A 13,624-nucleotide genomic window follows, 5' to 3' on the forward strand; every position below is an offset into this window, starting at 1 on the left:
TATAAACTGTTACTAAGTGGTTATTCAAAGTGGTTGTACTATTGTACATTCCTATCAGCCACTGTGTTAAAGTTAAAGTTGGTCTACAATTATGTCAACACTTGGTATTGTCAACTTTTATGTTTTAGCCATTTTAGTGAGTATGTAGTAGTACCTCATTGTGGTATTAATTTGTAGTTCCCTAATGACTAGTGGTTTTAAACTTTTTTTCATATGCTTATTGGCCACTTTTGGAGGAGTTTTATATATTGCTTCTCATATACAGTTGACCCTTGAATAATGTGGGGGCTGGGGTGTTTAGCCCCCATGCAGTTGAAAATCTGTATAGCTTTTGACTCTTCTAGAATTTAACTACTAAAAGCCTACTGTTGACTGGAAGCCTTACTGGTAACGTAGTTGATTAATACAGTGAGCTAGGGAAAAGAAATGTTACTAAGAAAATCAAAAGGAAGAGAAAATACATTTATAGTACTGTACTATATTTCCTGGAAAAAAAAAAGCCACATATAAGTGGACTTGCACAGTTCAAACCTGTGTTGTTCAAAGGCCAGCTATTTTATCCAGTTTTACATTCACTTGGGATCAGCACTAATCATAACTAAAAAGTTAAAGATGTTGCTAGAGCTACATTTTAGAAGCAAGTACTGATATGCTCACAAAACAAAATGAAACTGCATAATTGCCTTCATTTTATCATTTTTTAAATGCCTGTTAAAAAGATCACTGCTGAAGAATGAAAACCCTCTTCTTCATGCCTCAAACTAACATTAAATTAATGTCTTTGATAATTAATTACACAAGAGAAATCTTTTTTGTTGCACAGGGTACAGAACATTTTGTTGCACAGGGTACTTTGTTTGCAAGTTTGGAAAGAACTTGCAGGACCAATGGCGGGTGGGCTGAATTGTGGAGAGGTAAGCAGTTGGGTCAAGAAAGATTTTTATTACAGTTTTGGTCCATGGGAGTACAAGAAGGAAGAGACTGATTTGAACTGGAAAAGGAAACAGCTCATACTTGCTGGGTTTTTGTTGGTGCTCTTCAGCCTTGAAATGGGTGGGGTGGAGATGAGTGGTACTAGGCCTGAGGCAGGATTGGCTGCTTAACCGAGAGCTAGGTCGTCAGTGAAGCTGGAAGGATGTGGAGGAGAAGAGAGGGACCAGGAATGAAGAAACATTAGTGGCCAAGTCCATTACTATGGTAACACTAATGTGAGAACAATGCTACACTCTCATACATACAAGATTATGTGTTATAATTCATGCCAGAATACATGCAAAATCAAGTATCTTGTTTCTTTGTGGTGGAGCTACTTTGGGCTCCACAACTTTGGGCTGATGGTGTGGGGCTTGCTGTGTCCGTCATTGAGCATTTGAACTGGTCTGGGTTTCTCATCAAGTACGCCCTTGAAGTCTTCTCATGAGGCCTTAGACAAAGGCTATGGGGCAGAGCAGGGCTGAGGAAGAGGATTTAAAGAAACCTGCAGCAGTCTACTGTCTCAGGTTTAAAATTCTCAATTTTTAGAGAGAGAAGCAGCTCTTTGCACAAGCTTTGTGGGGTCAGTGGATACTTGGTGTGCCTATTCTGGTCATAACATACAGATTCTCAGAAGTGACTTCTGGGCTTCTTTCCTAGGGGGCCAGGGCTTCAAATAGTGATAAGACTGCAGAACTAATAGAAAACTGACAGCATGTATTTCCATTCCTGCTGGTGGCATCAGAGGAGTGGTACCCTTGCACCTGAGCATGTTGCTGGGTAGATGAAGGCAGCATATGGGATGGGTGGGTTCGATGTAGGAATCACAATAGCCCCCTTAGGGCATGCAGTCCTGTATGAGGACATATGGTCCCAGGAGCCTGTGAATATTGGTTTTCTTTGGTGTTGCCATTGGCTTGCTCTTGGCCATCTTGAAGTTGGTTCAGGCAAACTCTAGCTCAGGGTCTGTAGTTTTCTGATGGAAATGAATACATTTCCCTGCATTCTTGGCTGTGCCTGTGGCAGTCAGGAACCTTCTACCCGTTGCACTGCTGGAAGAGATAGTAGAGCTCATAGAGCTGTTTGGGTTTAATGTGCAAAGGGAGGAGGCCAACCAACAGAACCTTTGTTCTTCCTCTCCCTCCTGTCTTAGGGTTTCAGGGGGCTTTCTGTGGAGAAGAGGGAATGGGGCTCTGGGAGGGTCTGGAGATAGGGAGTGTGATGGGGAGGTACTTTGAACTGGCTGTTTTCATGTATTCCTTACTGATCATTTTTATATCTTATACAAGTAATCTGTTTATATGTTATACAAATAAATGTTACTGAGTTGTAGTAATTTATATATTCTGAATGCCATACATATATATACATACATATAATTTGTGTATATACGTATATTTCCCCCCTTAATGTGTAGCTTGTCTATTGCTTATCAGTTTATTTGAAGTCTAAACTATTTTAACATTGATGTTCATTGTTCCTTTTTTTTCCCAGTTAGTGCTTTGACCTAATTTTCTTGAACCTTAGTTTACAATTTTTTTTCCCTGTGTTTTCTTCTAAAATGTTTTATTATTTTAACATTTACATGTAGGTCTGTCATTTAGGTAGAGTTTATTTTATTTTATATTTTATTTTACTTATTTTATTTTATTTATTTTATTTTATAGAGAGTGAAAGTGGGGAAGAGGGGCAGAGAGAGAGGGAGAGCAGGCTGTAAACTCAGTGCAGAGCCAGGAGCGGGGCTCGACCCCACGACCCCACAACCCTCAGATCATGACCTCAGCCGAAATCAAGAGTCAGATGCTCAACTGACTGAGCCACCCAGATGCCCCAACAGTTTATTTTTGTGTGTGCTTTGAGGTGTAAGAGTCAAGGTTCATATGAAATAAATAAACCTTTGAGTTGCAGTTCATTTATACTTCTGCAAACACCAGAACTTAACTGTCCTAATGCTGGTAAGTTATTCAGTTACCCCCACCCCCCTCCCCTTTTTTTTAAGTTTATTTATTTAGTTTTGAGAGAGAGAGCACAAGTGGGGAAGGGACAGAGAGAGAGGGAGAGAGAGAACCCCAAGGAGGCTCCATCAAGTGCAGATCCCAACATGGGGCTTGATCTCATGAACCTTGAGATCATGACCTGAGCCTAAATAAAGAGCCAGATGCTTAACCGACTGAGCCACCCTGGTGTCCACAGTTACCTTTTTATGTTTATGGACGATTAAGACTTTTTTCCTATGAAATTCACATTTGTTTCTCTTGTTTTTTCTTTTTTCCTTTTTCTTTTTGATTTGAAGGAGTTCTTTATAGTCTAAATACTTTTTTTTTCTACTTACATATTTCACAAGTATCTTTTCCCATTTTCAGGATGTCTTTTTACTCTCCTTATGGTGCCCTTTCATGAATAGAAATTTATTTTAATTTAGTATTGTGTAATTAGTTTCCTGAACTTCCATACCCTGTTTTATAAAGATATTTTGTTTTATTGCCCCCTATTGTTTTTCTTGTTTTGCCTCCAGTATTTAAGTCTTATTCTACTTGGATCTGAATTTTATACATTGTTTGTGTAGGTGGCCAAATTCACTTTTCCTCTATGGAAAACCAACAGCTTTTCTGAAAAGTTCCTCCTTCTGTCCATTAATACTCCACCTGATGACAGTACTTTTTTTTTTTTTTTTTCTTTTTAAAGGAAAGCAGGTCTCCAGGACTCTCCAAGTATTTTTTATTATAGTTTTACTGAAGTTTGCATAAATATAAGTAGGCATAATTTTATTATGTTCTATTGTATCACTATTATGCACTAAAGCCAAAAGCCAACTAATGACTTAGATGTAAGCAGTGCTAGGAAATTAGTAAAATTTAGATTAACAAGGTTAATTTGACAGATGGTAGAGTTTCACAGAAGCTAACTTAAGCACTTATAACTTCAACCAAGGAAGTAACTGTATGTGTATCAAGATATTCTTGTAATGTATTATTGTTAAACTTTGGAAGTAGATTTTATTGCTGTTGTCATCCACATTACATCTGTGATCCTGCTAGTCAGTTGATAGCCATTGTCTTAGAGTGGTGTTCTCAGCTTTTTTGTTGTAAAATCTTCACAGATGTGCCTCCAAATTTGATCATAGTTTAAAACAAGTTTGTTTTTTTTTTAATTTTTTGCTAAAGCTCTGTAAATGTAATTACTGCAGTATCTCTCAAGCAGAATATTGTGTGATTTAGTGTCGAGTGGAGTATACTTGCTGTGAATAACAGGTAACAATTATAGCTTACTTTTAAGTTAGTGCCCGATAGATATTATTTATTAGAACCTGTGAGTACTTTGCCTTGTGAACAGATCTTAGGACCTGGACATTCAAGAGGGTGAGCTAATGCTATGTAGTGTGATAACTGCTTTTGCAGACACCTCGAAACAGTATTATATACTGGAGTAATAATTGTGTTGTAATTGTTACTACCTCTTTTAGGGGTTGTTGCACTCTGTTGCGGTGAAGATTTTAGACCTTTTCAAGCATGCTGCACAGAATATTTAGTATTTGAAAGCGTGTTACAAGCACACAAAAAATTTAGAATTATTTGGTAAGAAGACAGCAGACAGGCCTAGCTGTTGGGCAAGATTTCTGTGAGTTTGTCAGTTTGTGCTATGTGAACTTTCAATACATGTATTTAAACTGTTCACATTTGGGCTATGTTGTACAGTAAAATTTGGCTGCTAATACAATGTGTTTGTACTTGTTAACTGGGGAAATTTTCCAAGGTTTACTCTTTGATTTCTGCTTTCTTTGTAAGCTGTCTTGGAGAGATCAATGTATTTTCTCACTCACATATATGTTCATTACTACCTAATTTGTATATTCAAAATTAATTAAATGTTACACCCTTACATAAACTCTAGTTTCCATTGCCTGTTGTACATTTCTGCTTAGATACTCAGGCATTCAAGTATTATTTCTTTGTTTTAAGCAAATTGAGAAATAAGTAGTACACTAAAGTCTTCTAGTTTGGTGGTGCGGGAGCCAGAAATGCATATATGATATTAGACGTATTTATAAGATGTATTGGTAGGACCAAGGAGAGGAAATAAGAAGAATAGAAAAGGCCTCATCAAGGTGGGAGTGGTTGAAATGAGCTGTGGAAGACAACCAGGCAGACTGACAGTATCATTCTGGGCAGAGAAGTCCATGAGCAAGGGAAAATGGAACAATTTGGTGTCTTCTGTTATCTACCAGTAGCTTTATGTGACTGGATACTGTATAAGAAAAAGTAAATATTTAGTCTTTCCCTGATTCCTGCCACAGAGCTGCTAGAATCCTCAGATTTTACTGTCTTTTGTATGCTAATGAGTTAACTCCTGGATGGGAGACTAGGCAGCTTCAGAGGCTGTAAAACCAGCCTCAGAAAACCAACCACTGTGATTAGAGGGTTAGAACCCTCAGCCCACTGCCAGTCCAGGGGCCAGAAATGAGGGCTGGAGATTGAGTTCAGTCACCAGTAGCCAATGATTTTATCAATCATGCCTATGTAACGAAATCTCTGATGCCTTCCGTACTTTTCATAAGTGCTCAGTTAATCGTAGTTCTAGGATAGGACTTAGCATATATGATTAATTTTTCCCTTTCTAATTATTTTTGGGACTTACTCTCTTCAAAATACAGAATTACAACATTAATATGTTGTTAGAGTATAAAAGTTGCTTTTGAGGAAGTTGTATTAATAAGGATCCAATTAGAACCCAAAAACCACACAGCAATTTGAATGTCAGGGAAAGTTTAATACAAGGAAGTATTGACCAGTAACATGTGATTAACTACAAAAATATGAAGAGAACTCTGAAGAATAAAAGAAAGAGTAAATTTGGGAGAGGTCTGTCCTAAGACTGAGATTCAGTTCCTAATGTAGAATTTGTGATTGAAGCCCACTGGGATGGGGGACATGTTTGCTGAGGTGCTGAAGACTGGGACATTTCTGCAAATAGTTCGTTTTTTTTTTTTTAAGTTTATTTTCAGAGACAGAGTCATGTGCCTCACATGTGTGAGGGCATGTAATTGGGGGAGGGGCAAAGAGGGAGGGAGAGAGAGGGAATCCCTAGCAGGCTCCATGCTGTCAGTACAGAGCCTGACACAGGGGCTCCATCCCACAAACCATGAGATCATGACCTGAGCTGAAACTGAAACTCAGACGCTTATCCTACTGAGCCACCCATGTGCCCCTAAGAATATATATTTTATTTATACTGCAGATTTTGTAGTCAAGAATATGACTTGATTCACAAAAGTTTTGATTACCCACATGTTTTCCAGAATATAGGTGCTCTAAGTTAAAAACACTGTCTATCCCAGGGCGCCTGGGTGGCTCAGTGGGTTGAGTGTCCAACTTTGACTCAGGTCATGATCTCACATTTCATGGGTTTGAGCCCTGCCTCAGGCTCTGTGTTGACATTTTGGAGCCTGGAGCCTGCTTTGGATTCTGTGTCTCTCTCTTCTCTGCCCCTCCCTGGCTCATGCTGTGTCTCTCTCTCTCTCTCAAAAATAAACATTAAAAAAAAAAATTAAAAACACTGTGCCAAAATATTGGTATACTTGGGTTTTTGGAACTCAAAATGCATGTATTTAACTCTTTATAGACTTATATGATAATGCTGTGTAACAATACTTTGGGGGAAATTACAGGTAGAATTTCTATTTATGATGCATTTCTGTTATCTGTCAGTTAATAAGGTTGGGGGGGTTTCTGTTAGGGGCATGGATATCATGCAGATGTTAGATTTGTTGTAGGCTTGGGGTGGCAGGAAGGGATATGAACTCTGAGGTGAGGAAGGATGAAAACCAACTATATCTTCCTTTTTTTTTTTTTTTTTTTTTGTATTACATGAATGCTTAAGATTGTGGCTCTGGGATTCTATAAAACAATAGGGAAAATCTTCTTTCTAAATTTAGAACTTCTGGAATATTTAAGCCTAAATGTAAATAGTGAAGAATGAAAATGCATGCCTTCAGATTTGTACACCCGTAGAGGTTTGTGGTTCGTTTGTTGTAATGCTAAAGTTCTGTTAACCCAAAAAAAGATTGAGATAAGCATTGACTCCAACCATTCATGGGGTTATGATATAGATAATCTGCATTTGGAAATTTCAGCAATATTGTACTTAGACTCATGTTACCATAGGATTGACAAGACCAGAACTAGGAAATGAAATTTTTTGTGGAATTCTAGATAGAATGTGGAGAGTGTGGAAAGTTGGCTTTGTAAGTGGGCCTGATTTATGTATTCTTCTTCTTCTATCTCCAGTAAGCAGTTAGTACGTCTTTCCTGTAGATGAGTTCAAGCCCTATAATCTGACTTACTCCTTCCTGTTCACCTCTGCAAACTGCTATATTCATTTATTCCGTCAATAATTGTTGAGTGCCTAACACATGCCAGACACTGTACTAGTTACTAGGAATACATTTATGAACAAAATAGTCTGTGCTGTCTTCAGACTTAGAGTCTGGTGATTAATTAACCATGGTATATTACTATAATCTGTGGCAAGTGCCAGAAGACCCTTTAATCTTAACAGAAGGCAAATGGTAGGTAAATTCGGGTTGGTAGATAGGGATAAAGAGGATTTAGACCATGAGAGACTCTTAAATACAGAGAACAAACTGATGGTTAAGGCGGGGGTGGGGGGTGGAGAGGTGAAAATGGGTGATGGGCATTGAGGAGGGCGCTTGTTGGGGTGAGCACTGGGTGTTGTATGTAAGCAATGAATCATGGGAATTTATCCCCAAAACCAAAAGCACACTGTATGTTAGCCAATAGATGGGATCTTTTGAAATCAGTGTTGTTCTAGCACAGAACTGTCCCCATAGAACAGTAGAAGAGCCTAGTGCACATTGAAGGTTTTCACCATGTCTTCAGTCCATTGAAGTACTCAGAGTATGTTTTTGCTTTTGTTTTGTTTTGTTTTGGCTTATATAGCTGGTTAGAGGCAGAGGCAGGTTTGGGGCTTACAAAGAAGTTACATGGACATATTATGTGTTTGGAATTATCTGTCTAGGAAGTTAGGGGATTTCTTGTTATGGTAAAAGATAACATGAACTAGGGCAGTTTAGTGGTATCAGTATATCCAGAAGGTATTTGCAAAAATAGACATATGTATGGTTATGTGCCTTAAAGGCAGCAGTATAATTAATTCTTTTTTTTTTTTTTTTTTTTAGTGTTTATTTTGAGGGGGAGAGAGCGCGAGTGCGTGCGAGTGAGTGGGGGAGGGGCAGAGGGAGAGACACTGTGAGTCCGAAGAAGGCTCCAGGCTCTGAGCTGTCAGCACAGAGCCCGATGCAGGTCTCAAACTCACAAAGTGTGAGATCATGACCTGAGCCAAGGTCAGACACTTCACTAACTGAGCCACCCAGGTGCCCCTAATTAATTATTCCTTGATAGGTGACTTTGAAGTACTACATAGTGCCTAGCAATGCTTTTAGTGAATGTGATCCTGAAGTTTAAGAATGCCTTGGGATTTTCTATCAAATTAGTATTTTGTCCCCTTTTTCTTAAAAAACTTGAAAGTGTTTTTAGAGATCATCTTCAGAGTTGCCTTTTTTTCTCCTGAAGATGGAAACCTTTGACTTTCTTTTGCACGAAACCAAGTTTTATTTATATTTGGAAATTCAGGAGCCAATGGCTGACTTATGAGTTATTCACCATTTAATATAGAAAGCTTTCTTGTCTTGTTGTCAGTGGGGCTCTAGTTTTTTTGTACCATTAGTTAAGTATTTTACTTGAACATAGTATTGGATTTTTGCACTGAGTTTTCACTTTTCACTGATTCTTTAATCTTCAAAATCAAATATCATAGAGAAAATATGGAAAGGGTGTGCATGTGTGCACATATTGAGATGATAAACTGGTAGCAATTAAAACAGTCTGGCATACAGCAAGAGCATAATAAATGCTTACTTTCTTTCTTTGGTCTAAGCCAGGGTCTTAGCCTTTCTTTGGTCTAAGCCCCTTTTTTGCATCCTCAGAAGTTATACCAATGTTAAATATGGTGTATATTTACTGAAAAATATTTAAAACAGACCCAACATTAGGTAGGGTCAACTGTGGAGGGAAACAATTTCTGTGGAACTCTCTGGTTCTTAATTTATATTGAAATTACTGATGCTTCTTTTTCCCAGAAGTGTGTATAGTATTCTGTTTTGCACATAGTGGGCACTTAAGGATGTCATCATGCAATAAAAATAACGTTAAGGAAGGAATCTGAAGGCCTGCATGCAGTCTTGGCTTATTGATTTCTATGGTGTTTGCACCTGCTGAATTTCTTTGAACATTTTGTCTTGCCTTTCTTGGTCCAGCACTGTGAACAGATTGCACCCTCCTCCTTATACTTTAGTACATAAATTCATACAGAAAAGAGGAGCTCAGAAAAGGAGCTCTAGAGAGGGAGGTTGGTTGTATCCATCTTGGATCAAAATTGCTAGTCCAGGAGGAGAGAACCATATGCAGGACATTTTTAGTTGAGGATCAGGGTGTATGCAGACCAGAAATTCAGTAAATAGAAAGGTGCAAACCTTGAAAGAAAGACCAGGGTCTTAATTACAACAGAAATAGCAACGACAACAACATATAATTGCAGGAAATGAAGGTGCAGGTTTTCAAAGACAGGAAAAGCACAGCTGGATGATGCCAGTAACAAGAGAAAACTACAAATGAGGTGGCTTCTGTACCATAAACTTAGGTTTTTTCTCATAGCTCATCTCTTTTGATCTCTCTCCCATTTCTTGCTAACTAAGCTAAGAAAATTTTTTCACCTTTTCTCCTTCCCACTCAGCCTTCTTCCCCACACCATTTTCTCCTCATTGTTTAATTTTCTCTCAGAATTCATGTGATCACAAACTATGCTAGAGATACTCCTGGATTGTTTTTTTTCCCTAAGATACTTAGCTGACTTTTTTGTGAAAGAGAAACAAAACATCAAACTATAACTACAAATTAGAAAATTTCAAACGCATTGCTTCTGTTTATTAAATACTTAGTATTCTTGCTGCACTCTGTATCAGTCAACTGTCACCATAAGAGGCCACTCCAAGTTAGTGGCATACCAAAATACTATCATCGTGCTCACAGATTTGCAGGTTGGTTGGGGTGGCTCTTCTCCACACATGCCTCATTCTTCTGGGGCAAGTGGGCTACCCATGGTCATGTTCTTTTTAAGAAAGTTGCAGAAGTTCAGGACGGAAGCCCATCCATGCAAGCACATCTCATATCTGTGTGCATGGCTATCTTTAATATGTTATTGATCAAAGCATGTAATATGGCCAAGCCCATCATCAGTGCAGCAAGGAAATAAATTCTCTCTAGGGGGAGGAAGTTAAAAGTGGCAGAGGGTGAGGATATAGAGATGAGAGAATTAACACAGGCTCCTGTAATCTTTTCTGAGCTTTACATTTATGTTTACATTTTACCTCGTAGTCATTAGTGTATATGTATACTATTTTGTGTTCTGTCACTTTAGTTTAATATGATTTTGTAAAGATAATTTCTATGTAGGTTATATATTTTGCTATTTAAAAATACACAGTTGTTTGCTTAACTCAAACTGTGCCTCTTGGTCCATCTGTATAAAAATAATATGAGATGCTTATTAAAAATATAGATCCCTTAGCCTTAACCCCGACTGCTCTGGAATTGGGGTCGGGGCCTGAGAATCTTCATTATTATCAAACCTATCAGGTCATTCCTCTGCATATTCAAGTTTAGAACCTCTTCCTTAGTGGGAGGACATTTGTATTGTTTCCATTTTTCTAGCATTATAAATAATAGCCAGCAACATTTGTATAAATGACTAATTTGGGAGGAGTATTCAGTAGTCTTTCCCTGATCCATGACCAAGTAATTTGCAGTTGACAGAAATAATGTTCCATGTAAAGAATGGAGTTTGGAGGGCTGCTAGTGGTGAAATTACAAACAGGCTTAAGAAATCTGTTCAGTTTTTGTTTTTTTTTTTAAATTTTTTATATTATTAGAGACAGAATGCTGATGAGTGGGGTAGGGACAGAGGGGGGGAGAGAGAGAGAGAGAGAGAGAGAGAGAGAGAGGCAGTGAGAGAGAATCTCAGGCAGGCTCCATGGCCAGTGTGGAGTCCAATGCAGGGCTCAATCCCATGATCCTGGGATCATGACCTGAATTGAAATCAAGAGTGGACATTCAACCGAATGAGCCACCCGCACACCCCAAATCTTTTAAGTTTTTTAATGTTCACTAAAATAAGACCTTGAATTAGATAAGAAGAATTTCTGTAAATATTTTCTACATCTTTAATTTGTGATGTTGGGTATTGAGTAACATAGTCATGGTTCCATTGCTAGTTCTTGCTACTGTTTTAAATGAACATAGAAAAGTTGACAAGTTTAAAGAGAATTTTTTTTCACCTCTGTAAATTTGGCAGTTTGATATTTTTACTCAACTAATTTATTCTTCCTGGAATTTTATGTGACCTTGTTTATATACTTTATTATTTTTCTTGTCAGATAGTCTTGGTTATTTCAGCTCTTTAATAAGGTTATTGGAAATGAAAATGCACTGATACCATGGTGGATACTGCCAGTGCTTATCCACTATGCGTTCTTTTCTTTTCTTCACAAACAGAATCTTGATTTCATTTTTATTTTTATTTTTTAAATGCTTATTTTTTTTTTTTTTTTTGAGAGAGAGAGAGAATGAGAATACAAGTGGGGGAAGGGCAGAGAGAGAGGGAGATACAGAATCTGAAGCACGCACCAGGCTCTGAGCTGTCAGCACAGAGCCCGCTGTGGGGCTGGAACCCACGAACTGCAAGATCATGATCTGAGCCGAAGTCGGATGCTTAACCAACTGAGCCATTCAGGCTCCCCTAAATACTTCTGGGTATATTTCTTAAGAAAAAAGATGTTTTCTTACATAACCATAGTGTAGCTATCAAATTCAGGAATTTAGTAGTAATAAAATATTACTAAGCAGTCCATATTCATATTATTCCAATTGTCCCAGTAATGTCCTGTATAGCATTTAGTGTTAGATGCAATTTGATTTCCCACGTTACATTTGATTGTCATGCCTTTGTGGTCCTCATTAATCAAGGAACTCATTCTTGGTCTTTTATGGTATAGACATTTTGGATATAATAGAGTAATTATTTTGTAAAATGTTCCTCAGTTTGGATTTGTGTGATGCTTCCTCAAGTTTAGATTCTGGCTGTGCATTTTTGGCAGGAATACCTCACTCAGGTGATATATTCTTCTTGGTGTATCACACAATATGAGGAGACATATACTGTCATTTTCTCCAGTTATTGGTAATATTAAATTTGATTACTTGAGGTGGTGTCAGTTATGTTTCTTCATTATGAAGTTATTCTTTCTCCCTTTAAAATTTGTAGTAAGAGAGTTTGAAACTATGCAACTATACTGTTTCTCATCAAACTTTCACCCAATAGTTTTAGCATCTATTGATGATTCTTGATTGAATTATTACTAACATGAGTGCAAAATATTTTCAAGAAATATTTCAGCAGATCCTTTTATTCTAGTGTGACTTATTTTTCCTATCATTTCCATTGAGCTTTCTCTGTTTCATGGTGCTATCTTACAGTTTGGGGGAACTTAAGTTTTAAGAAATATGGAGATGTAGGAAGGAACGTGGTCCTAAGTAGGGATGTTCAGGGAAGGGTTTGATAGTGGAATCCCATCCCTCTTTTCTCTTTTCCTCTCTAACAGAGTATAAGAGATCATATAGACCAACAGATCTGAAGTAAATGGGGACAAGTGATTAATTCTGTTTAGGATCTTTTATGACAGATTAGAGAATGAGATGATCTTTTTCCTCAAAGAGATCTTAGGGTCCCCCTGATGTCATATACCTACTTACTGCATGGCCTGCCTTTTGACATGTCTTTCTCAAACATCTCAGGTGCATGAATGCTGACTAGTTAGAGCTGCCTGGGTTTCATTCAGTGGCCCCAGCCCCTAGGTAAAGTAGTCCAATGGATAAACCTGTTGTCCTTAATTTTGCTCAGGGTTAGCCATTGTGCATCTCACTCCATTTCTTATTAGGAGGGATAAATTAGGCAGTGAAGAATGGGCCAGAAACTGTTAATTCAGTAAGACTTCTTGGGAAGTAATATAGAAGTTCCCTTTTGGAAACATGGGAATGGAGTTAGGGCTCCCCACAGCATGGTTTATTCTTCATAAAATAATGAAATTTGTTGAGTCTCTCTCAAGTTCTAAATTTTTTCTTCTCTATACTAGTTTATTTTTTGTCCCTTCCCCAAAGGTCATTTATTTTTTGTCCTTGAATATTTTCAGATTTTAAAATGTAATGATTTCGGTTTTTCTCCTCTAGCACCAGCAGACATTTCTGAATCAGCTGAGAGAAATCACTGGGATTAATGATGCCCAGATACTACAGCAAGCCTTGAAGGTATGGCCTCTGTTTTATGGCATATAGTTTATTTACTCCCTCATCTCTACTGCATACCTTATTTGAAAGGTTTTTAGTTACATTATGTGGTATAGTAGTAGAGATATAGGAAAGAGATTTTATAATGTAAGAACCTTACTTATGCTATAATTTTGAGCATGTTAGTTTTCACAACCCAATGTTTCAAGATACCTTGGGGGTGACAGATGATCTCTGTC

At 37.8% G+C, this 13,624-nt stretch overlaps 1 protein-coding gene across 3 annotated transcripts in view; it reads left to right on the forward strand.

The window, feature by feature from the left end:
* Positions 1–13,624, forward strand: part of USP25 (ubiquitin specific peptidase 25) — a 152,764-nt gene that overhangs the window by 13,496 nt on the left and 125,644 nt on the right. For all 3 annotated transcript variants that reach the window (XM_047098593.1, XM_047098594.1, XM_047098592.1), the window contains exon 2: positions 13,329–13,406. In XM_047098593.1, coding sequence (XP_046954549.1) covers positions 13,329–13,406 — 78 coding nt within the window. The remainder of the gene's footprint in view (positions 1–13,328; positions 13,407–13,624) is intronic.

This window comes from Lynx rufus, unplaced genomic scaffold (genome assembly GCF_022079265.1).
Source record: "Lynx rufus isolate CCGP_SWC_20201006 ecotype Redwood Valley unplaced genomic scaffold, mLynRuf1.p SCAF_5, whole genome shotgun sequence".
NCBI lineage: Eukaryota > Metazoa > Chordata > Mammalia > Carnivora > Felidae > Lynx > Lynx rufus.